We start from the raw sequence: 22,408 nt of genomic DNA on the forward strand, positions 1-22,408 counted from the left end.
ACAAAAGTCAATTTATTTGTTAACCTATTGACTGCCGGCAACGCAACTCTCGCGTTCTTGATATAAGTCTAAAGATTCATCTTATAAGTCTAATATTTCGCTGGCATATGGAGAACAGTGACGGATCCAGAAATTTTGAGGGGCATCATTTTCTCTGATGCAAGGTCACTTATAGTTATAGTCTTACCATCTCTAGGATAAGTGGGTTTTCAATTATTTTTTGGATGGGCCTAAATTTTTTTGTTTGACAGCCCTCGTTTTTTTTCTTTTTGGGATTATTGAATTGATATTTATTTTCGTTTGGAGGGTCATGACCCCTTGACGCCCCCCTTTGGATCCGCCACTGATGGAAAATAAACTCTTATTGTGGATGTTTCACTAGCTACATGTCGCTTTTGGATTTTGGACGAGGATAGATAACAGAAATAAGGTAGAGAACTTTTAATTTATGTAATTAAAAAAGTTTACATAATTACAATGGAAATAATTTAAACGTCACAAATATATATGTAATATTTAATATAAATATATACATGTACCTAGATTTATACAAAAAATATACAAAACTTTGATATTTTATAAAAATATATTATACCTGGATCAATCCATATCAAACTAAAATTTTATTCGGAAATCTAGCAAATATAAATTGCTATATTTAATAGGACTGTTAAGAATTTTCGGAAAATCTGCTTATAGATAATCGACATTGCATGTTAAATTAAGAATTAGTAAAAGCGGATCATTCTATATGATGTTTTTCTTCCGTAAAGATTCAATACCATCGCTTTTTTGTTTTTGTTGTAATAGTCCAAGAGGCAGCGCTGAAAAATCTCTCTGAATTTACTAAAGCTAGTTTTTTCACAGTTGATTACTGTGATTGTGTAGAGAAAGATACTACGGTCGGTCAAGCGAAACGTAGAACAGGGGCACAGCATAGAAAACGCAACAGCAGTGACACACTAGTAGGCGGGAAAAGTTCGCGCACTATTACTGCGCAGATCGTCGGCCATTTTGTGCGTAGTACCAGACAATGTAGAAAATCGACAGTGTTGCCGATTTGTACATAATTATCAGATTTACTCAACTTTTATGACATTCATATTTTTTAACATAATTTTATGCGTATGCCTGTGGGAATTATGTCAATAATTGGGACATAACACAAAATATTGACGATGAATGGCGATTGTACTGTTAATCTTTTGCATAAATTCCAGAAATTATTCAAAAAGAATCTCTTACGGGTAATAAAGTTGGTGACATCGGCAACACTGATAAACCAACACATCACATCACCACTGAGATGTATTACGCGAAAAATGGCGACCCTGTACTTTTCAACTTCAAAGGCGGCATCAGGGAGTGTCCTTGCTGGTTTCGTTTATTATGCTGTGACAGGGGTTACTGATGGGTTATCAAAGTTGCTTTCCTGCGAAGGTAATGCAATCCATTTACTAAGGCTGAAAATCAGTACACACATTCTAAATTGAATATAAATAAAAGTTATTATAGTCGGTCAGCTGTATGACGGGACAGAACCGGTCGGTCGGCTCCAGTGAATGTACAGGGTTATTCACTATATTTTGATCCCCTGTAAACTGCTTCTTTTTTGGAATTAGAAAAAAATGTAAAATACAAAAATTATTCGATTTTTAAATTATGATTTTTTGACATAGGTATATATCGTACTAGTGACGTAATCCATTTGAACGTAATCGACTATTTTTTTAAATGGGACTAGGGGTCGAGTGCTAGATCATTTTAAAGATTATTCAATTCCCTATTCAGTAATATAAACATTAACATGATACAGGGTGTCCAAAAAAATTTTAATTAAATTAATTGACACAAAAAGAAGAATGTATGTAATTTATTTAATACAAAATACATTCTACTGCTGTCAGAAAACATAAATAAATGTTTATTGAACAAATAAACATTACTTTTCACTTAAATTCAATGTCCAAGCTGCCACCCATCTGCCTCTTGGCAGTCTGAACATTGCATTTAAGCAAACATCAATTTTTATTTGTGCAATAAACCTTTATTTTTGTTTTCTAACAGCAGTAAAATGTATTTTAAATTAAATAAATTACATACATTCTTCTTTTTGTCAATTAATTTAATTCAAAACAATTTTTTTGCACACGACCCCTATTCTCATTTAAAAAAATAGTCGATTATGTCATCACGTCCAGATGGATGACGTCACTAGTATGTTATATATGTCAAAAAATCATATTTTAAAAATCGAATGACTTTTGTATTTTACATTTTTTTCTAATTCTGTAAATAAAGCAGTTTACAAGGGGGTCAAAATACAGTGAATAACCTGTACATTCACTGGAGCCGACCAACCGGCTCGTGTCCCGTCATACAGCTGACCGACTATAATAACTTTTATTTATATTCAATTTAGAATGTGTGTACTGATTTTCAGCCTTAGTAAATTGATTACCTTCGTAGGAAAGCAACTTTGATAACCTATCAGTAACCCCTGTTCTACGTTTCGCTTGACCGACCGCAGTATGTTTCTCTACACAATCACAGTAATCAACTGTGAAAAAAACTAGCTTTAGTAAATTCAGAGCGATTTTTCTGCGCTGCCTCTCCGTCCGCGGTTCCGTTCGGAACCGCAAAACTTATTGAACAGTCTAGGAGTAATTTTAGTTAGTCAATTACCCTAGTCAATTCCTTTAGAACTCCCTTCTTGTTAACTTATTTAAACCGGGCGACATACGGAAATTATCAATCCTTGGAGAGGTTGTGCGTATTGAAAAAAACGCAGCCTTTTTTTTATACAGTTAGCTTAGTAATGACAATACTATAAACCGATTGTTTAGTGGTTGGACATGTTTAGTACGGTGACACCGTAGTGTATGGCCTATAAATGGCAACACTGCGCACCGTCGAGTACCAGATGGTCCCCACTTCCCACGCTAATGCACCTGAATCTCGCCGATTCTAACTCTGTCATTCGGCAATTAAACAACGATAGTGAACTAAGCAATGTTGCACTTCCTTCAGTCGCCTATATCTAATCAAAAACTGGACGTATTGTATGAAAAAAGAAGCAAGACCCTTCAAGAAACATTAAGGTATGGCAGGTGGTTTTGAAATCCTTTAAGTGACCTGCACGTAAACAGTTACATTCAGATTATTAACGCCAAAGGCATTTTCGAAAAAAAAAAGAGAAAATGGAGGTTAAAGGAAGTTACAAGAATTTAAAAATCTGAAAATCTCATGCAACTTGGCAACGTTGCAAGAGATCTTACATTATGGCAGGAATAAACTATGTGTTAATGGAATAAGTATATCAAGAACGGAAGACTTCATAAATGGCTATGAGAATTTCAAAAGGTGTTAGAAATAACAGATCTATAGAGTAAGCTCAATTCTTATATCTGTATCATAAAAATATCGAGTGCAGTAATGGGACATGAACACTGAACACAGCGATATAAATGTCTGTTCTCTTGTTACGGCAGATTATAACAATGGCGCGAAAACTTATCTAGGGATACAAAACAATATGATTTGAAAATGAGCATATCTAAAAAGTAAAATATTAATAGAAGCAGTAAAAGCACTTTACAAGAATAACAAAGTAGCCATCAAAGCGGGCAATATAGTATTCAGTTCATTTAAGATAACAAAGAGATTGCTACAGGGCTGCTCCATATCCACTACCCTGTTCAAAATATTCCTGGAAAGAACCCTGAAACCGTGAAAGAAAAAGTGCGAAGGAATGGGTATACCAGTAAGAAACAGATACCTATATACCCTAAGTTTTGCTGATGACCAAAGAGCGATCGACAAGACGAAGATGACCTCAGTTTTATGATGAGAAAACTGAAACAGAAATATACAAAAAATGGAATGGAAATAAACCTAAAGATAACTGAATACCGAATTTAAACAAATCAAAAAAACAGACAAGCACAAGTATTTAGATTTTATAATATCAAACAAACGAACAACTGAAGAAGATAAAAAAAATACACTAAGACACATAAGAGACTGCATACGAAGACTGAACCCGATAGTGGGGAATAAGAACATCAGTATAAAAATATAAAAAGAACAATTTAATACTTATATATCACCATGACAAGAAGTATCTTCACTTATGGGTGTGAAAATTGTTAATAAATAAGAAAACCAAAAACAAAATAAGAACAACAGATGGAATTCCTAAGGAGAAGCTGCAGAGTAACACGAAGAGATAGAATAAAAAATAATATGAAGAGATTAAGAAAAAAATGGGAATGAGCTCGGATACAATAGACTACACAGAACAGAAGAGATTAACCTGGTACGCTCAGAAGAGCAGACCAAGAGCGTTGGATAAACACATTAACAGAGTGGAGCCCGATAGGAAAAAGGAAGGGAGGCAGACCCTGAAGATCTTTCAGAGTTAAAGTGGACGAAGCAATAGAAAGAAGAAATCTGCTGGAAGGGGACTGACAAAAAAGAACTGGAGAGAATGGTTGAATGAAGGAATACAGTGAAAACTGTGGAAATCCTTAATATGTATAGGTAAAGTAATGAGAAAAGGGGGTTCAGATGATCTCTGTAGAATATATGTATATGATACTTTCTCAAAATAACAAAAACTGAGTCATACCGCTTTTGTTTTAAACTATAAGTGTGACAGTGACACAATCTTAAGTCCGACGAAAATCTATAAGCCACGTGTTCCAAACATTTCTTTGATAATCATTACATAAAAATTACTAATCTGAAAGGAATTGACCCACTTATGTCTAGTCTTATGTCGTAGGACGTGCCCAAGTATATACATATCCATCTTGGCACGCAGTTATAATACAATCAGGCCTAAATACGAGAGCCGTTAAACGTTCATGAGCAATTTTCTTACAAACTAATGGTTCAAGATTTGGACACTCGTCTAATCGTGGACAAGCTGGAGTTCCTACTAACTGAAGTGGATCTGGCCTTCTTTTCACTCTTGGTCGTGGTGGCACTATATTATCTTCGGGAAGTTCCCAAAGGCATATTTGAGTGTCATGACCTACTGAACCTAGCCTGTAACACGACTCCACCTAAAAAAAGTAAACTATGAATAGACCAAGAAGGATCTGTTTTTAGGTGGATGTGAGAGGTGGCATTCGGATTTTTGCGGATAAAGTTAGGTGATAACTTCGTTAATAATAATTGTTTTTATGTCACAAAAAATGTTTTTACAAGGTTTTTCGTAGGATGCATAGTTTTCGAGATAAACGCGGTGGAACTTTCAAAAAATCGAAAAATTGCAATTTTTGAACGCGAATAACTTTTGATTAAAAAAATGGCAATTCTGCTGACAGCATTTGAAAGTTTAGGTCAAATTATACCAGTTTTAATTATTTGCATTGCTAAAAATTAACTTTTTTATTATTAAACAAGCTATTTGTTTATAAGTCAAAAAATTGTTTATAATTTTAAAACATTGCTGAGGCCCCTTAAATAATCCGATTTTAATTATGTAAAGCAGAGGTGGGCAAATACATTCAAGCGCGGGCCAAAATGAAATTTTCAAAATGTCCGGCGGGCCGGAATACACCGTTTTTTCCTTGATTAAGATTTTTTTTGACATCAATACTATAAGTAGCATTTTAAAGCATTTGGACTGTTAATAAGAGATACTTGGGTGTACCTACATGCGAACAATTTGTGCCCACTAAAATATGTCATGTATTTTTTAAAGAAATATGATCCATTAATGGTCATTAAATAAATCATTTAATGAAAGATTTTATTTTGTGATTTGTTTATATCTTAGCGATACAAATTAATTTATATTGATACATATATAGATTAGGGCTTTCTTCCGTGCTGTAGGCCTTCCTTCCTCTAAGTCGAGGATGCCCATTCCTGTCTTCTGTTTCCTATTGAACCAGATTTTTGTGTCAGTGATAACTCTTGCTAGTTGTAGTTTACAGTTTGTTCCTTTTCTGAATTCAAATTGGCCCTTCTGTATGATTCTTCTTTCCGTATGCTACATCATTCTTCTGTAGATGAACTCTAATATTTTTCCTATGGATTCCAGTAGGGATAATGGCCTGTAGCTTTCTGGTTTTCTTCCGTCCTTCCTTGGTTTTAGTAGAGGAATAATCTTTGCGTGTTTCGAGTTGTTCGGAAAATAGGCATTTTCTAGACAAAATCTAGAAATGTAGTACAATTCTGCTATCATTGTCTTCGGTAGTTCCTTGAGTACTATGTTATGGATGCCTTCCATTCCTGGAGCTCTGGTTCCTTTAATCTTCTTTTGATTTTAGCAACTTCTGTTGGATTTAGGAAGTCTTCTTCCTCTACTAAAAATTGGTTTCTTCTTGTTATCCTGTCGTATTCGTTGTTGACTTCTTCGATGGTTTGTTGATCTGACATATTCTGATGTTGCCTATGTGTTTCTGCCATTCTTCTTGCACCCACTTTTCCTTGTGTTTTGAAGGGTATTCCTTCTTCGTCGATTATTTGGGGCATCTTTTGTTTTATTCTTTTCTTGGCTCTCAGCATTTTCCAAACATTTCCATGGTTTTCTTCTGATTTCCTGATTTTGTTGTGCCATTTGCCCTCGGTGAGGCTGCTGAGTCTTGAATTCGTCTCTACTTGTTCTTTGGAATTTTCTTCTGGTGCTGTTTTTTTCCTTAATTAGTTCTTTCAGTTCGTTCGGGATGATTAGTCCTAGGTTATTCTTCATTTCTGTCGGAGAGAAGTGCCCCTTACACGATCAATTCTATGTAGTCTGCCGACCCCCGCTTTGTGAAAGTATGTTGCATACTTTAAAGTAGGGTTACGGCTGTTAGAAATTACAGTACTGTCTATTATTTATAATATATTTCATTATGTATATGAACACTACGCACACTAATATTGTTGATTCAACAAAATCGCATAAAAGAGATTAAAAAAAGTTGCTTGTGGGATTTTTCAGCGGGCCAGATAAAATAAGCAAAGGGGCCGGATCCGGCACGCGGGCCGGCTTTTGCCCACCCCTGATGTAAAGTGTATTAGATAGGTAGAGCACCTCTTTATATGTAAAAAAATTATCCAACTTCTAAATGGTCTACTTCTGCTCAGAAAGATTTTAAAAAATTTGAACTTTTTTAAAAACATTTAGATGGCAAATTTATTATGCAAAATCTATTAAGTCGATTTTAATGAAATTTGGTAGACCGTTTAAGTAAGTTATAAGAATTTTCTAAGCGAATTATTAAGGTTATAAGTGCCACCAAAGTGGTTAAGAAACATTTAATAACAACAGGCGTATTTTGCCCCCTTATTTTGTATTTATTGCTATATTTCAGAAAAGGTAATACCTTAAGACATTTTTGACCAGTCGTATATCATACAAAATTCAATTATCTTTATTTTATTTCTCTACGACTTTGTTACAAAACGAATCGTTTTAAAGTTACAAGCAAAGAAAGCAGAAAAAGTATATTGTATATGTAAATGAGTTTCCAAATATAGACTTTATGGGAGTCACACTAAATGCTTTTAAAAGGACTATTTCACGTGAATTATTTTAATTTGATTTTAATTTTTTGATGTCGTTAGTTTAATTGTAAGTAATGTAAGTTAACTTGTGTTCAATGTTTAATTTTGACTTTTAATTTTAATTGTAAAATGGAGTTTTCCGTCAATAAATATTAATTTAATTTAAAAAAAATCGATGTTTTTCGAAATTTTTAAATATTTTAATTTTTTTATTAATGTTCCGGGCATATTTGAGAAGGAGCATAAGTAAATTATTATTACTGAGGGTGTCACCTAACTTTATCTGCAAAAATCCGAATGCCACCTCTCACATCCAAAAATAGACGTTTTTTTACAGATTAGTCCTGGTCTAGAAAGGTCTAGAATATAATAATCGATCACATAAAAGTAATAAATGGCATCACAAGAGCAAATATAAACTACAAAATGTTCAAAAATAATCTTATTGTAAATTCATGTTTTTCATTATACTATAACATATTACCTATTTTATTATTATAATATTACTATTGTATATGTTCTTATTACTTATGGTAGGGAAGCCCAAGCGGGGATTTTTGCAGTTACTCGAGCGCGTCAGATTATCACATGGGGAGAAACCTTGTACCCCGTAAATGCATCTCTACCATATATTGGCTCTTAATACAAGGGAGTTCGTTAAGGGGGGTCCGAAAAAAATATATATCCTTAGAAAACTCAGAATCGTCAGATTAAGATAAGGTAAGTTAAGTGCATACAAAACAGTGTATATTTCAAAAATCTGACGATTTGAGCGGGGCGTTTGGAAATGGGCGAGTCACAAAGTTTCACACAAAAAAAGCGAATATTTCACGAAATGAACGTCAGATCGAAAAACTAAAAAATATGTTATGATACCAAAGACGACCCTCCACGGAGGCAGGGTGGGAGTTTACTTTAAAATTCTTAAATAGGAGCCCCCATTTTTAATTGCACATTTGGATTCCTTATGTAAAAATAAATAATTTTTATTCGAGACATTTTTTGGAATTATGGATAGATGGGGCTATAATCGGAAAAAACGATTGTTGGAAATGGAAAATTAAATTAAAAAAATGGAAAGTTTATGGAAAACTGATTTTTGGTTTTAGAACCTATGTACTCTTCACAACCCAATAGGTCCCCATAACGCTCGAGTAACTGCGAATTTAGCTTTCCTCCGCTACTATTAATATTACGAAGACATGGTCATCAATAAAACGGATGGAGAAAGACACTAAAATTATTAGGAATTCTGTTCAGTAAAGCAACAAAAAATTCTATCATGAAATGGAAACTAATTTCACAGCCAATAAGCACTGCAAGGATTAACTCGTTCGCTGCCAGAGTGTTTTGTATGGTTTTTTATGTTCAGGATTTTCATTCTGTAGTTCAAGCTGCTCAGAAGTAGATTTCCACGGATAATGAAGTCTTATGAAAGAAATGTACATCACCCTTATTAAGAAATTCGTGGAAATGTGTCCCTGGTATGAAAATGAAAAAAAAATTTCTCTGTCATATTGACCAAGACGGCAGCGAACGAGTTAAGACGGTTAGCACTGATTCAATACTAAGCACCAACAGAATAAGCAAATGAAGAAAAAAAAGGCCTTCCTACGAATGACTTGAAGCCGCATTAGAACAAATTACAAGATCCAATATAGAAGTAGTGATGGAAGACTTCAATGCCAAGATTGGCACTTACAACACCAACATAGGACAGGTTATGGGAAAGCATGGCAGTGGTCAGATAAATAACAAAGGCAAGCGCTGTTTCTGTTAAAGAAAAAGTGAACAACAAGAATATACCAACAATAGCGGATGAGAAAATGTGAAACTCACATCTGTAATCATACCCAATACATATGCAACACACAACACAATACTGTTGTGCGTAGAAATACATAGAATAATCAGAATTTGATGTACCATGGGGCATAAAACATCCACCCTCAGATATTTTCTGCCAAAGCAGGGCTGTTGCCTACAACATCATGGCCAAGTATACCAACCTCAATTTTAATAACACATAACCTCCTCAACAACTTAGCAGTTATACCGTGTTATACGTGAACGTCCATAAACTATGTCGTTGAAAAGGAGGTGGGAGGGGGAGTCTTTGCTTATTACGACGGTATACGACAGGGGGGAGGAGGCCATGAGTGCACATCCGACGTCGTTTGATGTTCACGAATATAAAAAATATACCCTATTGTAAGATTAAAAAGAATTAGTAGGTATATTACTTTTATCGCATACTTTTTATTTCGTTTTTATCACTCACAGCCTTAATAATATTGCTAGCAGTTTTGTACAGAATAACAAACAATAAAACACTGTTCTATGTACTTAAACAAACGCTTCTATACAGAACAACGTCTGAAAGCAATAAATATTAAAATGTTCATTTATTTACTGAATACTCTGTGTGAAACAATTCTACAAGAATTCATATAAATAAAATATTCTATTTTATTTAGTTAGTACATTGTATTTATACTTAATAAAAGAAATGGTATTGAAATGAAAACAAAATAAGTATCAAGATTTATATGATACAGTTAAGAAAGAAACTCCGATAAAAGTATTGTCTTTTGTCCCAATAAAGCTAATTAGTTGTACAGTGGATTGAAAGAAAAAAGTACCTACGCGGATATTTATGAGCTACATAGTAGTACTGATTTGGATACATTCGTAAGTAAACTTTGATAGCTAACTTTAAAAAATCCAGAAATAACAAGAAATTTTTAAAAATATCACTAAAAAGGGGGGTTATGAGTTGCAATTGCGACGTCGGTATGAGGGGGGGTCTCAACTGTAAACGACGCTTTACGATGGAAGGGGGGAGGGTATTAAAAAGTCCAAAATTTTTACGACGTAGTTTATGGATGTTTCCTACACACTTTCTTAGACACATACATTGCGTGCTGCAATCTAAAACTATGCGACCAGTGCGCCAGAGAAAAATGAATGTATTATAATTTATTTTTTAACCAGCAGGAGTACACTAAAAAGACAGATTCACACCCAAGAAAGTCACTAGAATAATAACCAAATTCTTTTTTGGTTGATCTAGTCGGCCCTCAACGGTAATCCATAAATATTATATTAAATTAATACGTCGCTAAAAAGTTCAAAAAACAACTGCTTTTTATATAAAAGCAGACTAACAATCTAAAAATTAAAGGAATAACACAAAAAACACAAAAATCGCCGATATAACTTAATTAACCTATGAAACGTCACTAGTGTCAAAATTTGATAAATGTCATTAGTGTCAAAATTTTAAAACAGTGGAGTAAACTTGCCTGCGGTTGGACCAATTACAAACAACCATTACAACGCGGTAAATTTGAATCACTCCTCTTGGTTAAAAAACAAACCATAGGTATAGGCATCTCTTTCTAATGAGCGGGGTTTATCCTGTAATAAATTTTCTCTATCGTCTCCACTACTGCTGGCTGTGGCACATAAACTTGGACTAGTTTAATATCCACCGGCTTTCGAGGTTAATGGCATGTAACTTGCAGATTTAATACAACTAGAGACTTCTTTATTTGAATGAATGTCACGCCATTCAAGTGGTTATTGTGTTCTCCAGAATAGAATATGTTGTGGTCGTATATGCTACATTTACCAGTTCCCGGCCAGAGCATCTTGTTTTCCCAAGAACTGGTATATTGAGCCTTATCATCTCATGCATGGTGTTTTGTGTCTTATCGGGCTCGTAGAGACTTTCACAATATGCCTACTCTCATGCCTGATTTTACTCTTATTCCTTTAGTGTTTTCACAGGGATTTCGCTGGATAACGGCCTGGGAAGCCCTGTGTACTGATCTTCTCCTGCCAGATCTTGATGTCCGAGGAGCATGATCAGTATACCTTTTCTTGTCATATGTCAGTGCCATTATTAATGTGTAGGGCTAGAGAATAATAATGGGGTGGTTTTCCGTTGCCTTCTCCACCTCAGTACCTACCACAAGTAGCTTTGATCTGGTACTGATGATCAGTGCTGATATTCATCAGGGAGGCATAGGAAAAGGTTGCTAGATTTTAGAAGGATGAAGGGATGGGACATGCCTTCCTCTCAGTAAGGAGTTGAGATTAAAGTATAAAATATCCTGCGAGGTCAGGGTCGCTTTTTGAAGTAGATCTATTCTCTATTGGGTCATAGAAAAGTGTCTACCCGCTACGGCCGCTACTCCCATTAATAAACATTTAATCAGCATTAATCTTAACAGATTTTACAGATTACACATTTACGATATGCTACCAGAATACTACTAATAAGTCTCACAACTCACAAACAACCAACCAAAAATTAACAAGTATCAAAAAAAATTTTATGTAAATTTTCATAAAACTTGTTTATATTTTCTTGGATTAAGCAATCTACTTCAATTGGGATATCGTAAATATCTTATTAATGACAAAAAATAGTTTCCTAAGAAAAATCCTATAATTGTTTGCTTTTATAGACTGTTTACTCAATATATCTTATCAATGATTACATTAAATGAAAACATTTAAGATAAACAAACCTCTACAGATATGCTGAGAATTATACAAATTAAAATAGTAAACTTAACTTTAAAATAACAACTGTAATTATTACAACTCTTCCACAACAATTCTTTTAGTGTGTATACTTAGAGATAACATATTTAAAGTAAAAACAACTTCAGCAATTGTCTAGTTAAACTTAGATCAAAGTGACGTGCATTGGAGTATGTAATCAGTAGATTGAAGGGCGGCGCACTGCCCCACATAGATGAAAGTGAGAAAACATACCATAAGAAACTATTTTTAACTTTCTAAATCTCTATTCGATTTTTCTTCTGAATCAGATGAAAATAATGAAAGAGCTACAGCCTAAAGGAACCAAAGAGAATTATAATAGGGCTAGAGATAAATCAGCACAAAACAAAATACATGACGCTAAAGAAGGATGACACAACTCAGAAATATCTAATAATACAGAACCATAAATAGGAAACGAATTAGGAAAAACGGAACTAGGAAAAACCGGAAACGAATTCTAAAAGGCACAAAAAACATATGGAATGAATAGCAATATGCTAAGAAGCAACACCATAGGTAAGAGAACAAAGATGAAGCTATAAAAGCCCTTAATAAGACCTGTTGGTACATATGGGATGAAAACAACGACAATTAACAAGAATCAGGAAGAGAGCCTCCTGAAATATGAAAAAATAATAATAAGAACGATACTGGGCCGCAATGGAATAAGATAGGAAGAATAATGAAAACACTTGCTGAATTTAAAAAAGAATTAAAGGGGGAAAATATAGTCTTTTTCTTCTTCTTCGTGCGAATAGGATTAATCCTGTTTGTCTGCCTCTTATTCTGTTTCAGTTGTTGTTGACTGTACATTGTCTTTCCACCTTTTCGGCGGCCTTCCAACGGGTCTTCTGCTATACGGCTTGTTGTTTTTACAGATGTTCGCTAATCTATCTGGTTTCATTCGGTTTACATGTTCGTTCCAGTTTTTCTTTCTTGTTTTTATTCACCTGTTAATATTTTGAATTTTGCATCGTTCTATACTTCTGTTGCTTTGTCTGTCTCTTAATGATATGACCGCTATTGATCTTAATACTTTCATATCAATATTGTTGATTTGTTGTTTCGTCTTTCTTGTATCGGTCCTTGTCTCCGCTGCATATGTTAGGATAGGTCTTACTGTTGTCTTCTATACTTTTATTTTGCTTTCCGTGGTCAGATATTTGTTTCTCCATATGGTTTCTTGGAGGCAACCACTTATTGTTATAGCTTTTGTTGCTTGTGTTGTGGTCTCTGTTCTTATATTCCTGTCATTAGTGATATCTACTCCTAGGTAATTGAATTCAATTACTTGTTCTACAATTTTGCCGTTTCTTTCTAACTTGCATCTACATGGCTCTTTACTTATCACTATACCACAGTATAAAGAGGGACAGTAGAACTTCTCTCCAAAAAATTGGAAGTAAAATCTTTAGTCGCGCATGGCGACCGCGCATTGTTCCCAGTCGCTTTAGCCCCACTCTCGCATTGCTAGTCACATAGAAACGTACGGGTTTTAACAGGGAAAACCCGCATCCACCACTGGTGAATTACCAAAGGCGTACTGCCGGTATTACTTCTTGAGATCAAAGTACCGACATAGAAGAAGTTTTACTGTCTCTCTTCATACTGTGACTATACATTTAGTTTTTTCTACTGATATTCTCATATTAAGTTTATTTGCTGTGATATTGAAAGTGTGGAGCTGCCCTTATAGGTCATCCTCGTTGTCAGCAATTAGTACTGCATCATCGGCATAGCATAGAAAATATAGTCAGTTAAATAAAATATTTTCGCTTAGAATGGATAGAACACATAGAGAGACATTCACGCTCAGATAAGTTGAGTAGGATAACTAACTGGACACCATAATGGAAAAGAGTCACCACAGCAGCAAAGACATACAGCAACCAATAAATAACAGAGGAGTAATACAGCTCAACCAAGAGTACATTTTGAAGCCTTGGAGATAGCTATAATCCGTAGAATGAATTTGTAATGTTTAATGAATGAATGAAATATCTATTTAAGGAATAGAAATTTGAGGTCCCAGAACGTTTCTACTAGCCACCAATGATCCGTTATTAGAAAATCCCGGTTATATCATGAGGATAACTTTTGAAGGATGGATTATTGGTAGCTGGTAGAAAAATCTCCAATTCAAGATTTGCTGATGACACTATACTTATTGGGATCGTGCAAGTTCGGCAAAGCGACACCTATTTCTACGCTTTGCAACTTTATTCGCACTTTTAATTATATTGGCCAATTATATTAGTCCTAGTTACTGGATAATTGTCAAGGCCATAGTCCAAAAAAATAATAAGAAGAAAAAATAAGATTCAGGTTATGTTATTAAAAGTATGCAAATTATTCGACTTGACTCATTACAGAGTCGTCGTCAACATAAAGATCTTTGCTTCTTATATAACTTAATTCATGGTCATAAATTCTGTATCCCACTTTTAAATAAAATTGGTCTACATGTACCTTCAAGAACCACCCGTTCTGTGACCACCTTCCACGAGGTCATTAACCGCACAAATTATGGTTCAAGTTCCTATCTCTCTAAAACTATTAAATTAGCAAACACATTATCTCCGCAAATTGATTTCTTTGTGAACGACTTTACTGCGTTTTCCACACAATTACATTTATACTTAACTTAATGTTCTAATTTCAAGACTGATTTGTCAACTACTGTTACTGTTATTGTCTTTGTTCTAGGATAAGTTGTATTTGTCAATTTCAAAATGTTCTAGCTCTCAATTGTTAAATGAGAGCAAGTAATTTTATTCTTTATTATTGTTTGTTATGTATTTACCAATTTTGTACCTACTAGATCTTATTTTTCTAATTTGTGTGACATTTTAATTTAATTGTATCATGTACTAATGGACTTCGGTCCGGAAATAAATAAATAATAAATAAAAAAAACATAAACAATTAGGGATTTCAATGAACTGTCAGTGGTGGTCGGTGGATGGCTAAACTGACATGCCCATAGACATAGTTAAGGGGGGTGGTCATGGCGTATCTAATGTTTACATTGAATATTGACAAATTTGTAAAGAATATCCTGTTTGGTTTTGTTTTTTTTTGTTAATTGTGTAGCGAAATTTGTGAAATTGTGATAGCAAATTAAATATGAAGTGGTTTAAACATTGGATACGCCTATGGATGACAGTTTCGCCATCCAGCAGCCATATTATATGATGTGATTTGGAATGCCTAATTGTATGTAGTAAATAAAATTAGTTATTTAAAATGCAGTACTGCAAGCAAAATAAAATTAATTAAATTTACCTTTATATAATAATTGCATATCATATCAATATTGTGGAGCAACATATAATTTTTCTTCTTCAATGACAGTAGATATGAAATGTACGTCAATTTGACAATTTCAATTGACAATATGAATTATTTAAGAAAGTTGCCATATTTCTCCTCTATTCGCACACGATTGTTTCTCAATTCCCTTCCAAGTACTTGCACACCACGAATAGCAGCAAATTAACAAGTAATACTAGATCTTCTGTGAAGAGTTAAGTTGGAAAGCATTAAAGTTGGTCTTAACATTAACATTAATAAAGACAAGATGAAAATAATGGTGGTAGATAGATTCAACACTATTTGACTGAGTAAGCACTTGCAGAAATACCAAATAGTAGACAGCTTGAACTCTTTCAGATTTGGTATAACTAAAGATGGCAACTCCATAGCAGAAGTTCCAAGACGTATTGGTATGACAAAAAATGCTATGAGCCGCCTAACTAAAGTTTGGACAGATACGTCTATCCCTCAAACAATAAAAATGAGATTGGTTAATGCACTTGTATCTTGACGTAAACACTGCACTTTATTATTAACTGTTAGATTAAAATATAAGTAAATTACCATGAATACATTAACTACAGTAAAACCTCGATAGAATGGACCTCTATTTAAAGGAACTTTGGATATAACCGACAAAAAATACAATCAAAGGTAAAAGAATTTTGAATGCAAAAAAATAGGAAAAATCAAATTCTGTAAGAAAAATCAGCACGATGATCTCAGCACTGCTTTGTGCTAACTCCGATGGATTGCACGGATTGACTGCTATAATTATTGGCAAATCTTGTAAACTTAGAGTTGTCAAATATATAATCTATCCTCTGCCCGTTTTGTACCTGCAGTTTTTTTATAATTAAATACAAGGTGTGTTTATACTACTGCAATCTGGTCATCAGTTGACCAATTATCAGTTCTTCTTTAACTTAAATTACTACATCATACATAAATCTAAGATCTTAACCCTATGGTGTCCTCTTATTTTTTTAAGAAGTACAGTAGACTCGCGATTATCCGAGTCTCGGTTATCCAAGCCCCTCGGTTAACCGAGGCAAAAGTCATAAATGGTGAGTTACAACTTTCAACCTTGGCGCAACATCGCCGGCTCAAAAACAGGAATGAAGCTTATGCAAAAATCAATCAAATATTTTTTTAAACAGTAACATTGATAAGGTAAATGTTTTTATCTTTTATAGACAGTAAAAGTTATTAGTTTTGTGATTAAAATATCCACAGTTATGATTATTTACATGTTTTTCTATCAATATAACCAATCTCAGTGTTAACCGAGTTTTTCCATATCCGAGGTAGTCACGGTCCCAGATACCTCGCATAATCGCGAGTCTACTGTACATAAGTACATTTGAATGTGACCCTGCAAACTGAAGTATATCTGAAGAGTTACGTGATTATGTGGCTCAAAAAGATGCATCACAAAACCGGCAACCAACTTACACATCATCAGTTAAATAAGGAAACTGAATACTGGAGGAATGTTCTTAAGCGTGTTGTTGCCGCTGTAAAATTTCTATCCACAAAAGAATTAGCTTCTCAAGGTAGCCATGAACATTTAGGACTGTTTGATCAAGGCAACTTTTTAGGTTTATTACAATTTTTATCCGATTTTGACCACTTTCTTGCAGAGCATTTGAAACTATATGGCGATGGACTCACTGTGTATTATTTTAAGTTATATGATCACTATTAACTAATGTTATCAAAACCTTAGAAAACATTAATTACAGTAATTTTGTATTTATTATTTTGAATCCTTAGCAAACTTCTCTTAATATCCATAGAATATTGTTAATAGTGCAAAAGAATAATAGGGTATGGGTATAAGTTTTTATTAAAACAATCAGCAGCAAAAGCCAAAAGTTCCAAAAAGGAGGGCGGGGATCAAGGCGTGGGGCGCCAGAAATATTAATGCCTAGTCGGGTTCAACATGTAAATCCGGTCCTGTATATGATAGATATAATGCATCATCTGCCAGTTTTGTACAGTGCAGTGAGAAAATTTCAAGAGAAGAATACCGCCAAGAGAAATAGAAGTGTTTATTGATTCTAGACCACGAAACTTTATTTTTATTTATTTATTTATTTACGGGTTTCCCCAATTTCAAAAAAAATATACATATATAAACAATAAGTAGAAGTAAAAGTAGTATTAGTAAAGTCCAGTAAAACAGTAAAAAACTAAAAATAAAATTAAATGAATTAAATGAAAGTGTGACAGCATAAAACTGTAGTAAGTACATTACAATAAAACTAAATTTAACATACACACAATCCACGTTATGCAGTGACAATACATAATAATATAATATAAACTGACATTAATCAACTAACTACAGACAATAAAAAATTAACACATTACATAATACAAAAGCATTATCCATGGCAAAAATTAACAAATCCACTGAAAATATAATATTAAATATTAAACATAAGTGCTGACGGGAAAAATTGATTTTAGTCGGTTTTTAAATACTCGACTGGAAGAAGAGAATAAATCGATGTCCAAATCATTCAGGCGACTTAAAGTTCTATCTATTGGTGAGTTAAGACCATAGTTAGTTGAATGATGAGGTACATGGAACAAGTTATTATTTCTCAGATTATGGTTTGGAATATTAAAGTTTATTAATTTTAATAAATCAGGACAATTGATTTCACTATTTAATAGTTTATAAATAAAAGCTAGATCATTTATAATTCTACGGTCTTTTAAGGAGTGCAAATTGAGATCACTACGGATGATGGTATAGTTGTGGTTTAGTTCAATAACATTATATCCCAATCTGTATGCTGCAAATCTTAAAAACTTATTTTGAACTCTCTCAAGACAAACAACATGAACATTATAAAATGGTGACCAGACAATAGAGGAGAATTCTAATATAGATATAACCAATGATGAGTAAACAGCCTTTATTGTATTAAGGGAAAGATCAGCACAACTGCGAAGTATATAACCCAGTACTTTTGAAGCCTTTGCTGTCACATAGTTAATGTGATCCACAAATGTTAAGTTTTCATCGAATATTACTCCCAAATCCTTTACTGTTTTAACATAAGAGAGCGCTTTACTGTCGATGACATATGATGATTGATATTTTTTTGCAACTTTGTGGAAGCTAATGAAATGACATTTATTAATGTTTAAAAAGAGTCTGTTTTTGTTACACCACTCAACTAAATTATTGAGATCGTTTTGAAGGAGACTACAATCTTCATGATCTTTGATAGATCTGTAAATCTTCAAATCATCAGCAAATAGCAAGTACTTAGAGTGATTAAAACATTCACCTATGTCGTTAATAAACAGATTGAACAGAAGGGGCGAGCAATGAGCACCTTGTGGAACTCCAGATTTTATTTGTATTGCATCTGACATAAAGGAACCCAGTTTGACCTTTTGTGTGCGACCTATTAAATAGCTATCAAACCACTTTAAAAGCTGATCGCTGAAACCATATGCCTTAAGTTTATGTAGCAGTAAGTAGTGGTCAATTCTATCAAAGGCTTTTGAAAAGTCTGTGTATACACAATCTACCTGACATTTTCTTTCCAGATCTCTGATAATAGATGTTTCATAAGATAGTAAGTTTGTAGTTGTGGATTTCTTGTGCATAAAGCCATGTTGATAATTATTTATTAATTGTTGACAAGTAAAACTAATATGGTTATAAATCAACTTATCAAGTAGTTTAGGAATGGTCGATTGTTTAGATATACCTCTGTAATTTTCTATATTTTCTCTTTCGCCAGATTTAAACTTACTTTAATTGTAAGTTGTTGCCAAAAAATACATCTCTTATTCAACACATCGATCAGTGAATAATTTTGGCAACCCAACGAGTATATTGCAAAAAAATTTTATGAAGCAGAAAAAAAATAGCAAAGAAAATTTGATTCCTTTTTTAACTTACAGATTTGCACACTGTATCTAAATACAGTATTACATTGATTTTAAACCTATTTTTCTATGACAGACTTTTGGCTTTAACAGTCATCCCATCCCCCCAATTAGTCTGTTATATCAAGGTTTTACTGTACTTGTGTAATAATAGTAAACTTACCTCTAAATACCAATCAAAAGCTACAGCAGAGACCCATGATCTATGTCCTTGAGCTCTAGCCACCACCCTTTTCTGTTCCATTGAGTACACAGTAACTAAGTCATCTTCTCCCCCAACAGCTATTAACTTTCCATCACCAGACCAAGCTACACATAAAAGTCCACCAAAGTACGACCTAGCATATCCTAAAAGTTCCATACTATCATATTGGAATATTCTGAGTAAACCATCTTGTGATACTACAGCCAGTTGAGTACCATTAGGACTAAAGGCAAGTTCGTTTATGGCTGCACCAGTCCCCAACAACCACCTAAACAGCGGATTTCTTGTTGATTTTGTTTTGCAAGTATTTACAGAAAAGCCTTCCCCAGCTTTGAAGGGCTGGTAATGGGGAGCTGCTGATCCACAAGGCAATTCTTCATTATAAACATAAAATTGTCCTGATGCATGAGCAGCTAAAAACAAAGATTTACTTCCAGGAACCCAGCGTAAACAAGTAACTCTCGTTTTATCAATAAACCTTTCTTCATTAAATAATTTACTAAGTTCTTTTTTTATTGGATCTATTAATTGTATTTGTCCCGTACTGAAACCGATGAGTAAGCTTACACTTTCACTTGTAGCAGATGTACTATTAAAATCATGGCAAGTTGGATTTGTACCTTTATATACCTTCTTCTCAAGAGGCTTGCTCAAATCGGCTGCTTTCTTGATTCCTTTGTAAACATATACATATAATTCCCTACCATGGTTAAAACATATTCTTTCTCCCTGTTCAGGAAGACCTACAAGGGATACACGTACTTGTGGGGGTGTTTGGCCTTGTGGTTGATAACCCACCCTATTTGGTCGTGAATATTCACTAAGCGTTAAAAGTCTGTAGGTACCTTCTCTTGTAACAAATTGCGTTTTAACATCACCGGGCTCCCCAATTGTCCTATCGAGACTTCTATCGCCCGCTTCTAGTAAGGACTGATTGCATAGTGTTTCTGGTCTAGCCATGATAACAAACTACCTCTTAAAGTTAAGTGCTTAAAATTTTGTTGAAACTATAACATTCTGTATCGTTGAGTGGTTAAATACTTCATATTTAACTGCATGTTTTTCTATTCATTGATTCAATAATTATTATTACAGAATCTGTCAAATTTTAAGGTTATGAACTAAAACTAGATTGGATTTAAAATTAAGTGGGAATTCTGCCTGCTGATTGTGATGGTGAATTTTACTTGGCATGACGGAAATAAACTGTTTCAGTTAAAAATTGTTACTGGATAATTGTGATTATTAAATATCACAGTTAATTTAAACAATTAATTAGAGCTTTATTGGAATGGAATAGAAAATCTGAATTGAATATATGTATAAAATATGCTACTCCTTTTACACCTTACGGTAATACTTGTCCTCTAACTACGATACGAATGAACAAGGAACTGTCAAATGTGTCAAATACACTGTAAGGTAAGTAAAGGTCCTGTAAATACAAAAACTAAAAAAAGAAGCTGAAATCCAAATTTTTTATAAATATAACCTTAAAGAAGTCTGTAAAGATTTAAGCATGATTTAACGAAATATTAAATTTTTAACTTTAAAATGCCGAACTCAGATATTGATGATAACGAAAAAGTAACTGGGCCCGTCGACAATGCATGGGAACTGAAAATTCCAGAATTCAAACCAGAAGATAATCCACATGGATTATTAGAGGAAAGTAGTTTCGCCACATTATTTCCACAATACAGAGAACAATATTTAAGACAAGTATGGCCTTTAGTTAAGAAAACTCTGGGTGAATATAATATAAAAGCAGAACTAGATGTTGTAGAAGGTAGTATGACTGTTAAAACCACAAGGCAAACATGGGATCCTTACATTATTATTAAAGCAAGAGATGTGATAAAGTTAATGTCTAGAAGTGTTCCCTTTGAGCAAGCCAAACGTGTTTTAGAAGACGATGTAGGATGCGATATAATAAAAATAGGAAAAATAACTAGAAACAAGGAAAAGTTTGTTAAAAGACGCCAACGCTTAATAGGTCCAAATGGATGTACATTGAAATCTATTGAAATATTAACCAACTGCTATGTTCTAGTTCAAGGCCAAACAGTATCTGCACTAGGTCCATACAAAGGGTTACAACAAGTTAGAAAAATAGTGGAGGATACAATGAAAAATATTCATCCTATTTATAATATAAAAGCTCTGATGATAAAAAGAGAATTAGCGAAAGACCCAAAGTTGAAAAATGAGAATTGGGAGAGATTTCTACCCAAATTTGTTAATAAAAATATTAGTAAACGCAAGCAGCCTAAGAATAAAAAGGACAAGAAACCTTATACACCATTTCCACCAGCACAACAAGAAAGTAAAATTGATAAAGAACTTGCCACTGGTGAATACTTCCTTAACAAAACACAGAAGAAAGCTAAAAAACAGAAAGAGAAAGATGATAAACACTCTGAAGCAGCAAAGAAGAGAGAAGAAAAGAGAAACCAAGCATTTATACCCCCTGAGGAACCTACTACATCTAAGACACAATCTAAAACAAATACTAAGGTTGATATAGCTTCACTAAAGGAGAAGATTACTAAAGCCAGGAAAGGTTCTAAAATATTTAACTCAAAATGATTCTGTTGTAATTTTTTAATAAACAATACTTATTTAGTTTTTGCTTGTTTTCATGAAAACCCCAAATGTGTCATAAAATTGGAGAATTTTATGATAAATTTGGGTTTTCCAAAAGAAATTTCCCTTGGCAACTTAATACAACAGGTAGAAGTACAAATGTGCAAATAAAAAAATTACAAAATGAAAATTGATTTATTCCAATATATCGAAAACTGTTAGAGATTTTTATTGAAAATGGACGTGTTGCATTCTTATAGCAGGAACATCTTAAAAAAAATAAAAGTGAAATTTGTGCAC

General features: G+C 33.6%; 2 protein-coding genes across 2 annotated transcripts; one reads left to right on the forward strand and one right to left on the reverse strand.

Moving 5' to 3' along the window:
• Positions 1-426: 426 nt before the first annotated feature.
• On the reverse strand, positions 427-20,793 carry LOC114335515 (WD repeat-containing protein 20). Its single transcript, XM_028285766.2, has 2 exons — positions 19,481-20,793; positions 427-5,069 (listed from the first exon to the last, which is right to left on the reverse strand). Exons 1-2 carry the CDS (start codon positions 20,480-20,482, stop codon positions 4,776-4,778), a joined length of 1,296 nt encoding a protein of 431 aa, XP_028141567.1. The 5' UTR covers positions 20,483-20,793; the 3' UTR covers positions 427-4,775.
• A 77-nt stretch (positions 20,794-20,870) lies between these two features.
• Positions 20,871-22,150, forward strand: LOC114335516 (KRR1 small subunit processome component homolog). Its single transcript, XM_028285767.2, has one exon. It carries the CDS (start codon positions 21,077-21,079, stop codon positions 22,109-22,111), a length of 1,035 nt encoding a protein of 344 aa, XP_028141568.1. The 5' UTR covers positions 20,871-21,076; the 3' UTR covers positions 22,112-22,150.
• The last annotated feature ends 258 nt before the right edge of the window (positions 22,151-22,408 follow it).

Source organism: Diabrotica virgifera, chromosome 1 (assembly GCF_917563875.1).
Source record: "Diabrotica virgifera virgifera chromosome 1, PGI_DIABVI_V3a".
In the NCBI taxonomy this organism is placed as follows: domain Eukaryota; kingdom Metazoa; phylum Arthropoda; class Insecta; order Coleoptera; family Chrysomelidae; genus Diabrotica; species Diabrotica virgifera.

Excerpts from the sequence above, each read along its gene's own strand:
- LOC114335515 (XM_028285766.2), bottom strand. The coding sequence starts at position 20,482 with ATGGCTAGACCAGAAACACTATGCAATCAGTCCTTACTAGAAGCGGGC. Across the intron at positions 5,070-19,480 it reads CTTTTGATTGGTATTTAGAG|GTGGAGTCGTGTTACAGGCT; the intron begins GTAAGTTTACTA and ends TACTTTTTTTAG.
- LOC114335516 (XM_028285767.2), top strand. The coding sequence starts at position 21,077 with ATGCCGAACTCAGATATTGATGATAACGAAAAAGTAACTGGGCCCGTC.